Source organism: Seriola lalandi, unplaced genomic scaffold (genome assembly GCF_002814215.2).
Source record: "Seriola lalandi dorsalis isolate HSWRI2012SDOR001 ecotype SW California unplaced genomic scaffold, Sedor1 jcf7180002054585, whole genome shotgun sequence".
NCBI classification, from domain to species: domain Eukaryota; kingdom Metazoa; phylum Chordata; class Actinopteri; order Carangiformes; family Carangidae; genus Seriola; species Seriola lalandi.
Genome location: NW_019525138.1, coordinates 1,064,219 through 1,085,550, shown reverse-complemented (window position 1 = coordinate 1,085,550; position 21,332 = coordinate 1,064,219). Strand labels below are relative to the sequence as shown.

Below are 21,332 nucleotides of genomic sequence, written 5' to 3'. Positions count from 1 at the left end.
CTGCCATTTGTTTCTGCAGATACTATGCTGCGTTGAAAACCATGGAACAGCTGGAGAAGGTCTACATCCCCAGGTACGATTATAGCATCAGGGTTTATGTAACCACGTTTAAATTTGACAAGGAAAACAAGACGGGAAGAAGCAGTGTGATTCCCACCATGGGTTAAATCATTCATTTTTGGATTTGGTTAATTTCCCTACTGTTGTATTTCTTTTTCATACAACATTAGATTATGTTAGTTTGAATTTGATAGTTGTCTTTAATCATACCTGGCATTAACATGCGTCTCTGATGATCTGAAGTGGACAGCTCTAAGTACAAGTGTGAATGCACCCAAGATGCATTGAGATCTGACTGCTCAGACCACATTCAGAGGTGGTCTTGGCCACATAGTAGTGTGTATGTGAAGGTGTCCTGGATCACATTGAAGGACCGCCTGCTCAACTGATGTCCTCTGTGTAAGTGAAAGTACGACCTTATTCACACTCCACTTGATTCCCAAATCGTGTAAGCTAGCTTTGGCCACACTGTCTGGAGATTTTGAAAAAGCCGTAGAGACATCTTATGGGTCCGTCAAACTTCTTCTTCTTTTAATTCCCAGCAGACTAGACATGGGAAGTTCACTGCATCACTCGAGACGCGTGTAGAGATGCATTCTAATGCCCGATGTGAACTGAGGTACTTAGAGCTGTCCACTTGTGATCGGACCACCCAAGACGCATGTTAGTGCCAGGTGTGAACAGGTGCATACTTTTTAAAAGTTGACAGAAGTGTATTGGCTCTACAGGGTCAGTCAGTACAGGTTCTGTCAGATCATGGCTGAAAACCTACCCCGACTGAGAGAGGAGATCAAGGAGATCTCGATGTCAGACCTCAAGGACTTCCTGGAGAGCATCAGAAAACACTCTGACAAGGTTGGAGAGACTGCCATGAGACAGGTATGAGAGTCTGTGTTTTTTAAAAATAAAAAACCCTCAATAGCTGTGAGGAGGTATTTAACATCTCACCAGTCAGTGTGGATGTCCCCCCAGGCACAGCAGCACAGGACCTTTAACAGCGCCGTGATGAAGCAGGCCAGCATGGGCCACTATGCCAAGCCTGTGTACTCCCTCAACGGACGAACTCACACCCACAACGGCCTGATGATGGACGAAGACACAGGAGATGAGGAGGAAGCAGATGAAGAGGTAAAGAAACATTGTGTGTATTTTAGTGTGACAATATGATAACACTAAAATGTGTGTGCATCTTCTCCAGAACTGTGTTTTAAAGACTGTCACAGACTGTTTAGTTCTGTCATGTGTAATGCCGCTTGATGTTTATAGAACATGCAGGTAGAGCTGTGTTTTTCTGCTATACACTGTAAATATAACGGCATGCTCAGTATTGAGTCCATAAATGTGTATTTGAGTTGTAATCAAAAGGGGAGTCTTTTCTTATCAAGAACTTCCTTTCAGACATAAATTCAGCACCTCCATAAGATAATTGTCATAGCACTACACTGTATTTATTTTCTATGATTAAGGTCATTTTAATAGTTTTCTACTTAATTTCATTAGTTGATGAATGCCTGTAGGAACAGCACTGTTGCATGAATGCAGAAGTCTTTGACGGTATAATCACATTTCCTCATATGTGTTTGACAGATTCTTACAGCTCAGGACCTGGTGGACTTTTCGCCTGTTTACAGATGTTTACACATTTACACTGTGCTGGTAGGTGTCTCTGCCTCTTACACACACACACACACACAACACTGAAGTCAGAAAAGTGGTATAGCTGCATTATAATTCCAGAATTAAACATGATTAACAAAATACCTCATCACTGACTGTGGGGGGGGGCTGTGGCTCAGGAGGTAAAACGTGTCATCCACTAAGCGGTCAGTGGTTCAATTCCCCGTCTGCATTTCGAAGTGTCCTTGGGCCCAAATTGCCCCCAGCATTTCATAGTGAATATGCATGTATAGTAGGAAAGGCTTCCATTGTAGTGGTCAACAGTGCTATATAAGTCCACTTACCCTAGAGCCAGCAAGCTCTATACCGAAGGTTCAGTGATATGTTAGAAAGCAGAATGAACTCTAAGTTCATCACAGCAGAACAGTTACAGTGTGTTGATGTGAGGCTGTACATACTGAATACTATATTTCTCTTTTCCGTTGAATCTCTGCTGATACAGTATACTGTATAGCTCAGAGAATATTAGATATATTGCTGCTATTAGCTAGCCCAGTGGAGGGCGCTGTAGGCACCTGTCATCATTTGGAAAAGCTTTATTTTTTAAAAATTAGAAGAAAAAAAAGATTTAACCTCCACGGAGAAAGTTTTTGAAAAGTGACATTATTGTATTTTCAAATGTAGATGATTGTTTCTCCACTGTGGCATTTACACTTCTCAAAAGTCTATATTTAAAAAATAAAGACACTCTGGTTTGTAAAAGCAAAATTAATCTTGAGCCAACAACTTCCCCTCAGTAACTTTATGGTTCATTGTGTTTGTTGTGTTTCTCTGTGTCTGCAGGGTGACCGAGAAACATTTGAGAACTATTACAGGAAACAGAGGAAAAAACAAGCCAGACTCGTGCTGCAGCCACAGGCCAACATGGTGAGGAACACACGTCATGAAACACACGTCATGAAACACACACGTCATGAAACACACACGTCATGAAACACGTCATGGAACACGTCATGGAACAAACGTCATGAAACAAACACGTCATGACACACACACGTCATGAAACACACGTCATGAAACACACATGTCATGAAACACACACGTCATGAAACACGTCATGGAACACACACGTCATGAAACAAACATATAATGAAACACACGCGTCATGAAACACACGCGTCATGAAACACACGCGTCATGAAACACGTCATGAAACACACACATCATGAAACACACACATCATGAAACACACATATCATGAAACACACACATCATGAAACACACATATCATGAAACAAACACCTCATGAAACACACACATCATGAAACACACATGTCATGAAACAAACACGTCATGAAACACACACATCATGAAACACACACATCATGAAACACACATATCATGAAACACACACATCATGAAACACACATATCATGGAACAAACACGTCATGAAACACACACATCATGAAACACACATATCATGAAACACACACATCATGAAACACACATGTCATGAAACAAACACGTCATGAAACACACACATCATGAAACACACATATCATGAAACAAACACGTCATGAAACACACACATCATGAAACACACATATCATGGACTGTTGGATGAATTAACAATGGCCATTGTTAAAAATTATTTATGGTCAATTCTTGCATTAATCTGTTGTGATTTGGATGTTACAATTTCACTGAAGACACCAACAATGACAAAACAATCCTTGCTCATAAATGCAATACCACACAATGACAACATATATAATAAATCATGCATTTGTGTACTGTGTGTAAATATGGTTTTTGTGTGTGTGTGTGTGTGTGTGTGTGTGTGTGTGTGTGTGTGTATCCAGCATGAGACAGTGGAAGGGTACAGAAGATACTTCAATCAGATTGTAGGGTAAGATGTTCCTCATTTTCACTTCATTATTACAGAATTTTACCTTGAACATGACATTCTGCTGACAGTCAGTGAGTTATGTTTGTTTATATTGTCAATGAAAGTATCGAGATGTGTGTTTTCTGTGTGTGTGTGTGTGTGTGTGTGTGTGTGTGTGTGTGTTTTTTTGTGTGTGTGTGTGTGTGTGTGTCATCAGGTTCTTTGTTGTGGAGGATCATATCCTTCATGCCACACGGGGGCTAGTGACCAGAGCCTTCACTGATGAACTGTGGAACATGGCCCTGTCCAAGATCATCGCCGTGCTCCGCACACACTCTGTAGGCTCTCACACAAACACATACATGAACACACGCACACACAGCCAACAGGGTGTTGACTTTGAATGAGAAGGAGACTGTTGCGAGTTAATAGAGATAATAGAGCCTGCTGCGGATCTATTTATCCTGCAAGAGCCTTCATTCACTGGCTCACACACACACACACACACACACACACACACACACACACACCACTGTGGAGGTCAGTGCCCCCACAAACACACAAATGATGTCACTCTAAAGAGAAGAGGTCAAAACACACATACGCATGCAGCCAAAGAGGAGGTCATTGGGGCCTTAATGAGAGACAGATTGCAACAATAACAGCAGATTAAGGAGGCATATTCCTGACTGCTGGGTTCCAGTCAGTTGTAAATGACCCAGAGGATTATGCTAACAGGCCAGAAAATGGGCCGCACAGCGTGAGGTGAGAAGACTAACAAAGGCCCCATGTCTCCCCCCTGGCTTGCAGCCCCTCTGCTGGGCCACAACGCAGCAGGCCACAGTGCCAGGTTCCTGCACTTACAGCCTCTGTATGATCAGACCACAGAGGGAAGACCCTTTCACTAATATGCCCATGAGACAGTCACTGATAATTCACTATGAAAATATGTTGAATTTTGTGGTAACTACTGTTTTTGTTGTTTTTGTTTTTGTGTTCATCATTCGCACAGCAAATTAACAGAACACACATAGAAAACTTGGCTAAAAAATCACATCATATTCATTCATGGATCAGAATATGGCAGCTATAGACTAATAAAACCGATGCGATACGTTCCTGTCACTGCTGTGGTTTGCTGCTGTTAAGCTGGGCCTCTAGCTGATTGTTGACTGTATGTGTGTGTGTGTCTGAGTAAACAGAGAGGCAGGCAACCGCTGCTTTACATCAGATCTCAAGTTGTGTTCATTTACTCCGTTGATTTACACACTCTTGCGCTTGGCAGGATCCTTGTGTCAGTGGTAAGGGACTCAACTGTTCTGCTTTCAGGGTCATAAATCACTCTGTACTCCAGAAAAATAGAGGGACTTAGTTAGCTAGTGTTAGTGTTGAGTGACCCTCGGCTAAACCACTCCCCCCTCAGTTACTGTTGTTATGCCTGTTGAGCTTTCTATTCTGGCACTTCATGTAGGACATTTACAAGGATAACTGTGTCAATTTTGATTCTTGAAATCATTTCCAAAACAACAAAAGTCAGTCAGTCACTCACAGGTAGTAGAAATGCACAGCTGTATTATTTAGCAAATGTAATACATGCATTGTTGGACTGTTAGCAGCAGTTGTATACATGCCATGGACACTCATTTTTTTAATTCCATTTGGTTGAATTTCTGAGGGCAGTGTAGAGAGCATACATCTCACACTCAGAATTCATGCTCTCATTAAGTGGTGTATACGTGTGACAAATTAAAGGAAAACCAACATAAAGTGTCTTAGTAAGGTGTTGGGCCCCCACATGCTGCTGCTTCACTGGTGGTCAATTGGATTGAGATCTGGTGACTGTGAAGACCATAGCACATATTCCTACTCATCAAACCATTCAGTGACCCCTCGTGCCCTATGGATGGGGGCATTGTCATCCTGGAAGTGATCAATCCCATCAAGACAGAATTGTTTCACTGTAGTATAAAGCTGTTCCCTTAGAACAACCTTGTTTTGATTTGCAGTGACCCTTCCCTCTAAAAGGACAAGTGGGCCCAAACCATGCAAAATGACCCCCCAGCATAACAGAGCACCAGATCCCTTCACTGCAGGGGTCAAGCATTCAGGCCTGCGCCGCTCTCTTGGTGTACGCCACAAATGCACTCACCCAGTTGTGAAGAATATAGTGAAAATTATTCATTCAACCATGACACTTTTTTCAAATCTCTGTTGACCAGTGCCACTGAACTCTCAGATGTGCATTTTTTCTTTGTAATGAGGGGTTTATGCACAGATGCTCTATCCCTCTCTCTGTCACTTGCTAACACAGTCTGATCACGTCCTGCATTGACATTCTCAGTCATCTGAGGAAGAGCTGCTCTTCTGTTTTTCTTATATATCTCACTAATGCACGAGCATCACGGTCATCAAATTGCACTATTGATCTTTCCCATAGATGTAAATGACATCACTTTTGTCGCTGTTCCTATTGAAACCCTAGTCAGTTGAGCATCTTTGTGACCGAAGCTCCATCTTGATACAAAATCAGAATGAACTGGGCCTGCTCAGCATTTTTATACCTGCCACAGAGCATGATAATGCACCTGTATGGAAGCATCTGAATTGGTTAGGTTTCTCCACACATTTATTCAGGTTTGTCCTCTGATTTGTCACCATCTGTAGATTTTTAGTTTCTGAGCATCAGTTTTGTCAGATGAAGTGCCAACTGCTGCTGGCAGAGTAGCAGCGGCTTTGGCAGCGATATCTAGCCAATTAACGTGCTCCAGTAGACTTTTTAATGGCTCTGATTGACTTATTGGAGAATAAGAAACCTACAAAAGTATCTTAAATATCTCCATAATTGGGTTGATGATGTTGTGTTAACTCAGCGTCGTATAAAGAAGGACGCTAACATGTCTCAGGCAAATGTTATCATCCTCACCAATAGATGAGCCATGGAGAAGAGATAGAAATAAAAACTGAGATGTTGTTGTATTACAAGTTACATCACATTATCACAGTGGAGGCTTTTCTCACGTAATAATGTACTTAGCTAATAATGTGCAAGTTACTAATTTAGTTGGTAAATTAGTTAGCCAGGCATGCTAAAGTCAAACACAGTTTTAGGAAAGTTATATAAAAAGACAGCACCTTCCAAACTTTTCAGATCCAACAGTCATTCTTCGGGGAAGTGGTTCACAAATAATCATTTGTTTTTTTTAAAATGATGAATTCACAGAAAACATTAAAACAAGTTCTGATACTGGGAGTGGAAGAGATCGTTTTTATTTTACTTTTTAATGTTTAACTCTCTGTGATTTAAAAAACACAGTGTTTTACAAATCTCATGAACATTTCTTCATAAATGATCGCCATGTTATTGTTGTCGCTGTTCTCATAGACTATTATTTTTATCTCCAGTCTTATTGTGATGACCCAGACCTGGTCCTGGAGCTGAAGAACCTCATAGTCATCTTCGCTGACACACTACAGGTTGGTCCAGAACAGGTCTTCATTTGAACAGCTTGTGACTCTGAAGTGTGGAACAACTGATATTAACACACACTTGGTTTTCTGTGATGTCTGGGTACGTATGTACAGGATTATGGTTTCCCGGTGAATCGGCTGTTTGACCTGCTTTTTGAGGTCAGAGACCAGTACAATGAAACTTTGCTGAAGAAGTGGGCGCTGGTTTTCAGGTGGGATTTCCTAATGTGTGACTGAAATCTGCTGAAAACTTTTAGAACCCTTGTGTCAAAGAGAGAGAGAAATTCTCAAAGCTCTTACACTACAAATGTAAGTGTGCACGGACCTTAAACAGTGTTCTTTTCCACAGGGAGATCTTTGAGTTGGATAACTACAGTCCCATTCCAGTGGAGACTGAGGATGAGTATAAACTGGTGGTCAGCCGCTTTCCCTTCCATGATGCTGAGATAGAGAAGGTAACGAGTTCCAGGACTATAGACTCACAATCCTATACATCCAGCGAGACCTCTATCTTCAATCACTGAATTGCACATACATATTGACACATAAAAGAAATACAATGCAAAATAATAATCATCACAAAAGAGATACATTTCTATATACATTTCACGCTCCCATATAATAATTCTGCAATGCCCCCTCCAGCGCAACCTATTACCCTCTTTTAACTTCCACATCATTTATATTCATACAATCATAACCATGGAACATCTAAGAAAAAGTCAACACAATAATCATGCAGTTATAATTCAAAGGAGCTATTTGTAAGTTTTGTTATTGCTACATAGCTTACGTTAGCATTAACAGCTGTTTATTTACCAGTCTAGAAGAAACGTTGTGAGTTCAACATCAAACTTCATTCCTTTACTCTCCAAGAGCTGTCTACAGAGGTGAAGAGCAACTTCTGTCTCTATCACTTCTTTTCTTCTCCTGAAGTTAGCATGCTAACCAGCTAGCCCCGGCCCATGTCGTCACTTTCTGATAGCGACTCACTGTAGCCTCCAAATCTGCCCTGAAGACATAGCGCTGCTCAGATGTTTTATTATGACTTCTTGTCTTGTGAACACAACAAATGCTGAAGCTCTTGTCAATGACAATCACTACCACCTGCTCCTGGCGAGAAGCCGTGTTCAGCAGCAGAGAAAACTCACATATTACATAAATTTGATCTGTCTTCTTATGGGATTCTAACAGCACTCTGACATTGGATTTAGAGTGTTTTGTAGAATGAAATGGGGGGGTTGCCTGTGAATCAGTTTATGTGAACATAACAAACATTTCTCCAGAAGCAAAGTAATACAACTTTAACTTTATTAACTATTAAATAATGAGTCAGTCATTTATTGTTGTTGCTTTCTGTGTTTTGTGAATGTGTGTCTGTGGGTGTGTGTCTGTGTGCGAGCAGCAGGACTTTCCTAAGAAGCTGCCGATGTCCCAGTCTGTCCCTCAGATCTACACACAGGTCAAAGAGTTCATTTATGCCAGCCTCAAGTTCTCTGAGTCACTACACCGCAGGTAGGTCACTGTACAATCACTGTTGCTCACTTTCAGTTTATCGAGATGGATTCCCTTGTTTTATGTCTCTTTGTTGTGTAACTCTAGAGTATGTGCAGTTAATTGGTCATTTTGTTTGTGTGTCCAGTTCAACAGAGATTGATGACATGCTGAGAAAATCAACCAACCTGCTGCTGACAAGAACACTCAGCAGCTGTCTGCAAAACCTCATCAAGAAACCTCACATAGGACTGACTGAGGTGGGAACAACACTGCTGTCACCATCCAAACCGAAGGCTTTAGTCATTCAGTCTAAAACTGTAACCTTATGTCTGTAGCTGGTGCAGATCATCATTAACACCACCCACCTGGAGCAGGCCTGCAGGTATCTGGAGGAGTTCATAACAAACATCACCAATGTCTCCCCTGAAACGGTGCACACCACAAGACTCTACGGCCTGTCCACATTCAAGGTAAAACATGAATGAAGTGTGGATTCTTTTTTGTGTCTTCATTTGGTCTCTGTGGTAATTACACAGTTTTTTGTTGGAATGATATGTCCTGCTTTCAGTATTTCCTTAATCACACAACAAGGCCCAGAGGCTTCTATATGCATATAATTTCCTTTGTCCTTGGTGCTGGAATTGAACTCTTGACAAGTCACACAGCTGCACTAGTTTCTGCTCTCACTGAGTTCTGGTCATACACTTACTGAACACCTGTACACCTGCTCATTCCTGTTTTGGGGAATACTACTGCATATGTGGAAAAAGTTGTGTGGCTCCATATGGAGCTGTGAGTCTAATAGGTGAGATCACCTGAGTCAGCCTGTGCTGGGTCTGAATGACAAGTTTGAAAGTGAAAAAATACCTTGAGGAAGTGAGCTCACCAGACCTCTGTAGCCCGCTCCTTGTCTCTGCTTGAAGCTAGAGGCTTCAGGCTGCATTCGCTGTTGGTGGTCGAGTTGCATTGTGGGTAATGTAGGTAGCAGGTTTTTGATGGCTGTATTAAGAACTGGATACTGTGTTCAAAGACAGTGCACAAATAATGAGAGTTACTCACTGGACTTGTAGGCTGAAAAGCCTCCATGAGCTTCCTCACAGTTTTGCGTTGTTAGCCTCAGAGAGCATGCTCAGTACAAGCTTCAATCAAGCCAGTCGACAGCATGTGCTGACACCTCCGTGGGCCTAGTTGGCTGACTCCCTGTTGGTTCCCCCAACACATGAACCTAATGAAATCATATGGCTCTTCCAAATTTTCAAATGTTATTGAACTGATAATAAAAAGACATTTTGGGGGGGGGGGGGGGGGGTTGTGATACGTAAAAAAAGAGTATTCATCATTTTTAAGCCTTTTTTCCAGTGATTATGAATGGGGGAAAATTTTTTTTGGGCCAGTGAGTGTCACATGATGAACATGAATGTTGCAATACCCAGTGTGGCTATTACACCAGAATTCCCACGGCCCAGCTCCACCCCTCAGAGCTTGGTTTCTTCTACAAGGAGGAAGAATCCATGGATAAGAAAAGATAAATGCAATGATAAATCAGGGGAGTGCTTTTTTAAGGACTTATTGCTCTGACAAATCACAGACAGTCACATCTAGCTATTGTGTATTGTTCTTGAAAGAGATCTGGGTTTCTCCATTCCAGGATGACTGTAGGTAAACTGCTTTTAAAACTGTATTTAGTTGTATTAAGTCTCGTCAAAGGGGCTAATTAAAGAATTTCTCCAGGATGCTCGTCACGCCGCAGAAGGAGAGATTTATACCAAACTCAACCAGAAGATCGATGAGTTTATCCAGCTGGCAGACTATGAATGGGGCATGGCTGAGTCGGACGGCCGTGCCTCTGGATACCTCATGGACCTGATCAACTTCCTGCGTTCCACCTTCCAGGTCTTCACACACCTCCCGGTGAGTCTATCCTCCTGCTAACTTTGACCCATTGAAGCTGCCGCCTCTCTCTGGGAACTGTGGGACATTGTCTTTTCTTTTTTTTTTTTTACATTCATTTAAGCTATAAATAATAGAGATGCGATAATTCCTTAGTTTCTGTCTCCTTTTCATTTTCCCCAAATCCCCAACCGTGTTCTGATGTTCTGCTGTGTTCACTACACCCCTATTAAAGTGTGTGTACAGTCTGAAAGTGGATTGTTGTCATTGTGAGTTTGAAGTTGAGTGTGTTGCGTTGGTGGTCTGTGCATATGCATGGTAACTGTGCTGTTACTGACTTGTAAACTGCTTGTGCGTATCTCCGCCTGAAAAAAGGCAGATTCAGTGGCGTAGCAGAGTTTGAAGGACTTGGTCAGTAAACGTGTTCTGCCCAGATTGCTGACAGCTACAGTCTGTTCAGCTGTGGGCCACCTGCCTGCTCTTCTCTCCAACATCTCTTATCACATCTCGAATTAGTTCCATTTTTGCTTTTTGTTTTTCACGAATGTCTTTGGTCTCCCCATCTGCACCCTCTGTACTGAGACAGCGCTCTAACTGATTTGTTTTACTCCTTTATTATGTTGACTTGTGAAGCATGCGAGATAACGCTAGTTGAATTTACCTCCTCCTGTCCATTTATTGTTGCCACATTTCTTTTCCTGTCCTTTCCCTCCTTCCCTCCCCCTCTTCCATTTTTGCTTGGTTTGGGGGTGTCTCTGCTCAGAATAACAACAATGACCATGCGTCGATGTCGGTGAGTATTCCTGCCTGGCTGTTACAACACTTTGCTGCCACTGTACAGGCAGGGGGGAGATGAAAAGCATGCTTATGTTTGACTGTGGAGGCTCCACGACTCTAGACTTGGTTGGTCTGGGACTTTTTGAATGGAAGACACTGTAGGACGGTGTTTACATGAGCATTTTAGCAGAACATTTGCAGAGGGTAGGGTTCTGTAATAGCTTCTTGATGCTGCTCAGGAAAACTAGCAAGAAAGTGAATTCAGTTATTTATTTCTTTTTAAAACTGCATGTTAACTGCAATTAATTTTGAAATTTCATAATTATCTTAGGAGTCCATTAATGTGTGTAAAAGATGCACTTATTGACTATTTTGTTTTTATAAATCCCTTATTACTTTCAACTATTTATTATTGAACTAAGACATTCATTTTTAAGATAATTTATTTATCCAATTTATTTATTAATTATAATAATTTATATTAATTCATATCAGTTAATGAAATGCTTTGTAACTATTTCCATGACACATGCGTCCTCCATAGCTGGGCACTGTGTGATTCTGAACTCATCCTCTGGAGCTGGATTTGGATCTGACAGATCATCCAGTCTGCCCCCTCCTCTGTTACTTTTTTGTAGTTTAGCAGTCCTTCGTTCTCTTACATCTTAGGTGTAATGTAGATGTAGATAAAGTATATTAATGGAATAAAAGCGTTCGGGTCATCATCATTTATATCCATTGCTGGTTTACGACGCCATGGTACAGTTTGTGTCTGTCTGAGTAGCAGCAGTCTGAGTAAAAGCATTCTTCACATACTTGCTTTGAGGAAATGCTCAGCCGTCAGCGGTGGTTTACACAGAGAGACATGAGACACATGCATGAACTTGAGTGGGAAAAGGTGTAAACGTTGCTGTAATTTCCATTTGTCTTTTTTGCAGCTTGCTGCCAGAGCACCAGAGCTGCATCCACACTAATTTGGGGAAAAAGTCACCGGACTAGTGCTTTTAGTTTGTTTTTATGAAGCTGTCTGTCCACATTTTAGTGCAGAATAAGAGTGTAAAAGTTTGTCCTCAGAGTCTCATTACACCTTTAATTTATCCAAACTCATGATTTAGTTTGTTTTCTGAGAACTAAACAAATAAATAAACATTGATTTGACTATGGGTCATAAATGCTGCCACATGAAGAACAGCTACTAGGTTGTTGCACTGAGATGTCAGTAAACATAAATCCAGTTTACAGCAATATACTGACATTTAAAATGAGTGATCTCAGAAAAAAGAATAAGGGGCTGCGTCCAACAGTTCAATTTTTGAATGAACTGTGATTGGTCAGGTGTGCAGGCATGAGGAAGTATGCATGTTTGAATTATCTCTCTCAAGCTTCCTTCATTCATTTTTCACACAACAACTTCAGTCACTCTTCATGTGTTTAGCGAAGTGCAACACTGTGAATTCCTTAAAGAAAAGATGGGAATTTATTGTATTTCTCCCCTCTATATGACAGCATTTTTTCTCCCTACTGTTGAAAGTGGCCACTTAGAAACAGGTACAGATATTTTTACCTTTAGATGTAGTTGGATGTCACATTATGTAATTTGAATTATTTGAAGCATAATGAGACTTAGAGATGCAAATATCTATTCACATACAGATACTTATCCTATAATTCTGAACAATTCACAAATGATAATGTTGACAGAATGAAAAGTGTGGAACCACAAGGGTGGTGCAGTCGGGCTAACACAGACTGTGTGCAATGTGCAAATACTATCGTAATCTTGTAGTTTATCTTCAATATAGGCAGAGGGGTTTAATTATGTAATAATGAACTGCTTTTCAACAGAAGGGTCAAGTATTTTGTGAATAGTAATTGTAATTATGAAACTTTGGCACAGTGAGAGATAGCCAGAATATAGACTATGTTGGACTGTCGCCAACCAGCTCATTTTCAAAACGCTCAGTTTTCAGGCGTTATAAATGGTGGCATAAAAGGTGTCATAAGTGTGGATAGAAGGCAAAACTTAAAAATTACATTTTCAAATTCAGCCTAATTAGTGTGGATGTACTCTGAGTGTGAGCAGGTGCTTCCTTCTGTGGACATTCATAGAGATCAGGGCCTTTTCCTCAGCGCCACGTCTCTGTGTGAACGGCCCCTGAGTCGGCTACAGGTCTATCCAGAGACAACAATATGCTTGTGTGATCTAAAAGATTTGGAGTCAATAGAGTGAGATGTGATAGCTACTCGTTTAGAGTGAAGCAACGCAGCCTTCACTGCTGGCAAACCATGTATCACTGCTGTCTGTCTACTGGTCAACTGTCAGCATGAAGAATATGAACAGGGATGTTGTGGAGCTCAAACAAAGGAAACCAAACGCTCACATTGACTTTTCTTATATCAGTCCTCTGTGGCTTAATGTAATACGGCTTATGTAACTGTGTATTTCAATAAGACTGCTGGTGGCATTTTCCTTGAAGTTGGGGTCACCACATCATCCCTGTGAGAGTTTTTGCATGAGTATCTGTGAGAATGGATTGTGTTGATCTGCTGTTCTGTCCCTGTTCCCTGCAAACACTAACTGTAATTTACTGACCTGTTCAGTTAGTGTTAGTGTTTCAGACATTTGAGTGAAGGTGTTACTTACAGGTGTTCCACTTGTTTCAAAGTGGATCATAAGTTAAAACATACCTGCTCACAAAATCAAGAAAACCTTAAGTAATGGAAACGCTCACAATTAGTTTACATGCTCTGGAGTGGAGCGTTATATGTGTTTACTTGCTGATTGAACTGTTGTGCCTTACCTGCATGTGTTGGCCTATCTGGTTTTTGTTATATGTGTGATGTTTAGCAAAGAGCACAGCTTGGGAAATTGATAGCACCATTTAATAGTCTTATATCTTTCAGTGACAGATTTTATGATGCAGTGATCAAAGCATGTTTTAGCAGATATTCATGGTAAGATGAGAGATGTTGACAGAAGAAAACATCCAGTATAGATGGCAATTGTTTTTATGTGGATTTTCATTATATAGTAGCTCTTTAGATCAGGGGTTGGGAACCTTTTAATTAGGTTAATAGCATATTATACAGCTGTATACCACAAACCTGTTCACTGAAGCTTTACTTACTTTACTTTTACTTTACTTTTTTATTCGTAACATATTCCACTTGTCTTGTAATACGCAGATGACTCACAAATGTATATTGACATTCACTGTGATTGTCACTCAGTCAGAATATCACTTGTGGTCATCAGTGTCATTTTGTGTTTTAATACAATCCAGCCAAAAATGATGATATGATAAAAAACATATCTATGACTGAACAGCAACAAACCCATGTGAGATTTTAATAACGAAGCTTAAAAGGTCAGTTCACACAGACATTTGCCAATGTTCTCCTGGTGGTATTTAGCCGTGCCTAACCATAAAGTGATAGTTCAGGTTATTTGACGAGGTACTTATCTAAAGTCAGTGTATTACCTGCAGTAGATTTGGATCTACAAGCACAAACACACCTACACTTCGCTCTGTCTGACTCAAACAGCTGATCTGCAGAGTAATACAGCGCTTACATAGTACATAGTAGTATGGTAATTCAAAGGTTCACAAACTGTAGTTCCACAGGAAAGGGCTCTTCGATGGCAGATGAAATAGTGAAAATATTCAAAGTGAAGCATACACCTAAACTGATTTTAGCTTTTTTCTGTGGAAATGTTTTTAAGTGGCTAAAACAAGTTTTTTTTTTTTTGTTGTTTTTTTTTATGACCCCGTCTAAACTGGCAGGGCACTGATCTGAATCTACTGCAGGTAATACACTGACTATAGAATAATACACAATCCTATGTCAAATAACCCAAATTATCACTTTATCTTTGAAAGAATTTAACTACAAATTAAAGTCCTTTAACCTCCCACTGGCGGTGCAGGAGAAATCTCACAGACAAAGCTCATATAACAGCACTCTGTGGAGATAGATATCACCAGACGCAAGTGAGGACATATATTTTTAAAACTAAAAAAATTTAATTAAAACTAAAAATATAAATTGCATTCCTGATCTTCTTTCTTAATCTTATCAGATACATCACTTCTCGTTCACACGTCCTCTGCACACTGCACACTTCTGCTTCATTTATCATCAACTTGTACCAAAAACATGGACTGTTTCAGCCATTTTGGCTCTGTTTTTCACAGATTGACCTTATCATTGTGATTTGTATTGACACTTTGCATGACGTTGACACAAATCCCTGCTTTAGGATTCCTAGTGTAGAAACTGTGCATGTAGTGAGTGCTTCACTCTTGTGCTGCCCTTGCTGAGGATACGTCTCTCAGCATGTTCGAGGCAGTGGTTCTCCTTTTGGTTTGTTTGCGGTTCCAAACGGACTCATCTTGTCGGCAATCAGCTGTTCACTTTGCCAGAAAGCGTTCACGACAGCAGACAGATGCAAGACAAAAGTTCGCTCTGTGTTCAGCTTAAACACATTAAAGCCCTGTCTCACCAGACAGCAGAGTTCATCTGAGAGGCTTCACTCAACTGGTGCATCTAGAATCTGAACTACTTCAGCTGACCAGCTAAGTGCCCTTTAGCTTTCTCTGCTTTGGGCTCTCTGGCTGTCCCCTCCCTCGAAGACCAGCACTGTCAATGTGGTTTGCAGTTGTATAAATAAACGTTAATATACTTTGTCCCTGGGAGCAAATCTGCTGGTCACAGCAATTTCATTGTAACTAATTGATATAGCTGTAAAATGTCACAGTTTTTCCAGCTCTTTCTGACAACATATGATGTTTGACAGTTTTATCCATTGAGAAAAGCACCAAAATTGTTCCTTTAGCCTAATCCAATGCTTGTTGTGTTTACTTCCAGTGTACTGGTGGTGCAGGCATTGACTTTTTTTTGTCAAGAATAGCTTCAGTGATAGCTACAGTATGCTGCTGTATGTACAGTGTATTGTGTTATAGTTTTTCTACTCTGTCCAGGTGGGGTTTGGCAGCTCTCATATTCTCTCATCACAAAGACAGTTTGTTGTTAATGAACCTTTCAAAAAGTATCTGTCAAAAAACTTTAGGACTCACAACCCGTAGGTTCCTGACCCCTGGGCTAGAGAGTAGATGGTGTGAAGTGTGTGAAGATAACAACTAACACTGAATTATTTTTTGCCCTCCCTGCTCTTTATCCCCTTTACCTATTTTTACTCCTGAATCTTCCTCCCCTGGACCTTCCTCCTTCTTCTGTTCTGTCACCATTTAACCTTTTACGCTCCTGCCAATTGCTTCACACAATCTCTTTTATACCTTTTTCCTGTCCTCCTTTTACTCATCTCTTCTTCCTACACACTTTCATACCTTCCCCGATCATTTCCATGCACAATCCCTCCCCCTTTTTATTAATGTCCACCCCTTTCTATGACCTCATCCCAACTTACCCTGACTTCTTCTCCTCATTCTCCATCCTTCTCATCCCCATCCTAATCTTTCCTGCCCCTTTCCATCTCTCTCCTCTCTCTTGCCTCCTCTCTTCACCCCCCTCCCCCTGTCTCTCTCTCTCTGCAGGGTAAAGTGGCCCAGACAGCTTGTATGTCGGCTTGTAAGCATCTGTCCACATCACTGATGCAAATGCTGCTGGACACAGAGCTCAAACAGATCAGTATGGGGGCCATTCAGCAGTTCAACTTAGATGTAATTCAGTGTGAATGTGAGTATAAATAAATGTAATGTTTAATTTTATTTATGTTGTAATTTAATATTAATCTACAGGACTGTAAAGACTCTACACAGGGGGCAGCATATTTTCATTACAAATGAATTTTAAGATCTCAGACCAAAATGAACTGATGTGTTAGTGTTTGCTTTTTTTCTTGTTTTTGGTTCAGTTGTAAGTCTGTTGTTTGCAAGAGAAGTACAGTAGGTCTAAAACATGTTTATATTTATTTTGCAGAGACAGAGAAATGAAAATGAATTTAACATTGTTTCCAGGTTTAATATTGAATGTGTTACAGCCCAGTGTTAGCAGCAGTACATAGTTAATCTTCACAAGCAGTCTCATTGAGATCAGGATTTTTTTCTTTATGAAATAACTGTGTACTAGTAAAGAAAGCGTACAGCATGTGAGCACAGTTCAAACACACAATTTACATTACTGTCAGAACGGCTGACTAATGCTTCTTCATGTCTTCAGATGAAATCAGAGACTTTTTTGCAACTCATACCATCTGTAAAAAAGCTTTCTCTACACGGGAGAAAAAAAATCCAAGCTCAGTTTAAACATATGTTACAGCTTAAGGTAAAATGTTAAATAATGAGATGTAAGCATTAATTCATGCATCAGTCATATGTGTGTAATTACGTGCCATTGAAGGCATGTATTACTATCCTGCATACTTATTCAACTCATTCATTATCTGTATCGAAATTGTGGCGCATTACTAGCCCTGCAGCTTTGAGAAAACCCAGACAATATATACAGTATGTCAATACGTGCGGCACTATTGGGAATGGTGTGCTATGAATTTTCATAGCGATTCGAGTAACCATGGCGACGTAAATGGTGATGAAAGCCAAAAGAATTCCCATAGAGAATGAATGGGGAGACGTCAAAACAGCCAACCCCATCTCTCTTTGGAGCTCTGTTGCTGCGTCATACTTCAACGTAGAAAAATGGTTGAAATGTTAAACGGGTCACAAGACTTGAGATTCTTTTGGGTTCAATCGCTATTTTGACAACTATTACGGTTTTCACAAAATCGCAGTTTATGTTTTGTGTCATTTTTAGACCATTTCACATTTTATAATGGGTGTGTATGGCACGGAATGTTCAGGGCTAGAGTTGATGACATCATGCGCACTCTAACTGCCATCCCTGAAAATGTCTGAAAAATCTTTTAAATCCCACAATTTACAACCTACATTGACAATTTTTGATATCAAAAATGTAAAGATTGTCGTCCTGTATCACCCAGTATTGGTCTCATTCTGATATAGTTTAAGGTTTTTGAGGAAATCCCCTCTAAGTGCAGAGAGGGTTGTCCAGAGCTCTCATAGACGCCCATGTTAAACTGAGCTCTGGAGCTCTTGTTGAGGGGAGTCTCTAAACTGCGATAAAACCTCAACCGTAAAAGGAAGGTATACATAAAATATATCAATCTCTTTATTGAAGCCTTGGTATGGCAATGGTGAGGTGATCTTTTCAATGTTGTAGACAGCTCTACGGCCACACACAACAATACATACACGCTCATTGCTCGTTGCTGCCCAAACTTTCACACAACTGACTGCGATTGGCTAATTAGACTGATTAACTCAGGGCATTTTTTTTACTGTTGCCCATGTTGTTCTGTTCTAGCAGGAGACATCACAGTAGCTTTATTGCACATCGACTTCTATTAGGGCATGTATGTGTGTATGTGTGTATACATGTCTTGCTATGGTTGTGGGGACAAATTTAAGGCTCCAGGTCACTTTGGTCAGTCCTCGCAGTTCCAAAGAGCTTTTTGAGGGATACCTGCAGTGACTGAGGCCAGAGTTAGGATAATTGTCTAAGACATGGATGAAACGCAAAATAACGTCCTCTGTAGAGATTGAAACGTGTGCAGTGTTTATCACCCAGCTCTAGTTGTTTATCACAATCTTTATCACCCAGCACTAGTTGTTTATCACAATCTTTATCACCCAGCTCTAGGTACTTCTGGCACCAAGCAGTAGGAATTTTCTAGTTAATTATTATTATTCAAGTAAGTAACAAATGGACAGAGGACACAGAATAGACCCTTGTAGGACAACTATGAGTACTGACTTGGCACTTGCCATTTTTTTTCTTTTCATGAAAATATTGTCAACTGTGTCAAATGTCCAGGGCATTGACAGCATCTCTCCCTCCAAGTAATGCAGCTGTTGATGTGTTGATGGTCTGAATCCTGAATCCTGAATCCTGAATCCTGACCGCTGAAGTTGTAATACATTATTACACATTGACGTAGACATTAAAGGCACCTTGGTATTGTGTGTGTTCACATCGAGGTGTATGTTTACCATAGTGTGTAACCTCATCAGAGCCTCTTTAAATATGGCTCTGTGTGTGTGTGTGTGTGTGTGTGTGTGTGTGTGTGTGTGTGTGTGTGTGTGTGTGTGTGTGTGTTTGGGTCAACCAAAGTTCAGCACTGCGTCAGATGATCCAGGGAGTCACAACAAAACCATATCATGTTACTTTTCTCTTCTGTTCTGATGCGATACTGTGGATTTCCACAAAGAAATCGAAGGTCATCAGATCAACACATGACTGACTGCAGGGATCCACTGACTCGCCACCGTGGAGGCAGCGATGCTTTAACCTGCAGGGTTCATGCACAACAAGAATGAGCAGTTGTCATAAGTTCATGCTGGGGTTTTGAAAAAATATAGCTTATGATTAATGGATGATTAAGATATTAAATACACCCAATCACTTCGTTGTGGGAACGTTAATATATAAACAAAGCATCTTCACACACTCAGCTCCAATACAGCTAACAACAATCAGTATGACCTACAATTCATATACTTATATATTATAAGTATATAAGTTATGACTTATTACTCACAATTTTTGACACTAGCTGTGTGTAATATATACTGTGAGTTTAAAGTGACTGTTGTCTGGTGGTATTTTTCTTTCTTCTCAGTGTTTGCCAGCTCAGAGCCCGTCCCTGGTTTCCAAGGAGACACACTCCAGCTGGCCTTCATCGACCTGCGACAGGTAAAATGTCTCAATGAGCAGCACAGAAGAAAATACATTTACATGTGTTTTAGCCAGCACAAGGTTAGGACCGCTTCATGTAAAGCTCATTCATTCATTCATTTTATATGAAGATTTATCTTCTTCTGTCAAAGCTTTTTTTTTTTTTTTTTTTAATAAAATAATGAGACTAATAAAGTTTTTAGTTTTAAAACACATCACTCTCGCTATGTTTAAACCTGGCGTGCACACAACTACGGAGTTGGAGTCTGGAAACACTGTTGGGCCCGTTTTAGTTTGAAAACTCTTGTAGTCTGGACAGACAGAAACGGAGACCTTTGGAAACAATGATGTAGACTCCCATGGTCGCTCTGATCAGCCTCCACTACAAGTGGGTGAAAGAAATATGAATAAGGAATCACAAGCGTTACTGACCTTGATGTCTTTGCTCGCAGCTGTTGTGGAGTTAAATTCTGCCATTTGCTTGTTCCTCGTTCGTAGTATTTTCTGAAACTAACCGACTACAGAGGAGACAGTCAGGTGTGTTAGTATGGACGGAGGTTGTTTCTGGGCCGCCGGGACAGAGATCGTTTTCGATTGAAAACACAGATTTAAAATGTCCCTGGATCAGATAGTTTAGGGAAGGGTTCTCTCTTTTGACACCGTCACTTGGAGTCACCAAAGTGATGGGAGGTTCTCGTCCTGTGTTTGGAAATGTAGTGGAGACACTACCCTGAGCAGTCCAACTGATCCACTCACTACGCAGCGCCCAGAGTGTTGGACTGTGACACGTATTATTCAGACCTGCTTAGAGAATTTAAAGCTCAAAATATAATAAGATGACAAAAGATGGCTAAGACAAAACAGCTGATTGCAGAGTCACCAATACAACTAACACCTATTTAGTTACAAATTCAGTTTTAGTAGTTTTAATCTGTTTTCACCTTTATGCACCTTTTACTTCAGTTGTCCCACATTTCACCTCTCCTGTCTCTTATACACATCTCTTGAAAACTGCTCCGGTGGATGCTAATACTTCAAGATCGCTAATTTGCTCATTTCGCTGTCAATCAAAAAGGGACTCAGCATCAGACAGATCATCCAATCATCATGCAGAAGCCGAGCGTCCGGGCCAGCCCACTGTCCCATAGACCCCCAGAGACGCTGAGCGTCCGATGGGCGGGACAAAGCCCAGCATTTATCCAATGACCGTCTAGTTTCGTACATTTAAACTCCTCCACTAGACTAGTTACTAGGAGCTGAAGTATGCTTTTCCCATACAGTGCCACCGTGCTTAAACATCTAGGAACACCTAGCCACTTCCTAATGTAAGAGCTAACTAATCTTTGCATTTTTTCTGCAGTGGATATTGGAATCTCATATACAGACAGTGGCCACATCAGCCTGGGAAATAACCCAAAC

At 40.7% G+C, this 21,332-nt stretch overlaps 1 protein-coding gene across 7 annotated transcripts in view; it reads left to right on the top strand.

Annotated features, from left to right (window-relative positions):
• The window catches only part of exoc6 (exocyst complex component 6), a 51,190-nt gene that overhangs the window by 15,729 nt on the left and 14,129 nt on the right, over positions 1-21,332 (top strand). For 2 of the 7 annotated variants that reach the window (XM_087177269.1, XM_087177271.1), the window contains exons 6-22: positions 20-73; positions 789-939; positions 1,033-1,188; positions 1,648-1,716; positions 2,521-2,604; positions 3,541-3,587; positions 3,784-3,904; positions 6,969-7,040; positions 7,149-7,246; positions 7,384-7,489; positions 8,440-8,549; positions 8,677-8,788; positions 8,867-9,001; positions 10,263-10,442; positions 11,185-11,214; positions 16,754-16,895; positions 19,858-19,931. In XM_087177269.1, coding sequence (XP_087033395.1) covers positions 20-73; positions 789-939; positions 1,033-1,188; positions 1,648-1,716; positions 2,521-2,604; positions 3,541-3,587; positions 3,784-3,904; positions 6,969-7,040; positions 7,149-7,246; positions 7,384-7,489; positions 8,440-8,549; positions 8,677-8,788; positions 8,867-9,001; positions 10,263-10,442; positions 11,185-11,214; positions 16,754-16,895; positions 19,858-19,931 — 1,741 coding nt within the window. Of the gene's footprint in view, positions 1-19; positions 74-788; positions 940-1,011; positions 1,189-1,647; positions 1,717-2,520; positions 2,605-3,540; positions 3,588-3,783; positions 3,905-6,968; positions 7,041-7,148; positions 7,247-7,383; positions 7,490-8,439; positions 8,550-8,676; positions 8,789-8,866; positions 9,002-10,262; positions 10,443-11,184; positions 11,215-16,753; positions 16,896-19,857; positions 19,932-21,332 lie in introns of all 7 variants that reach the window. The other 5 variants (XM_087177268.1, XM_023418872.2, XM_087177270.1 and 2 more) reach the window with 3 other exon arrangements.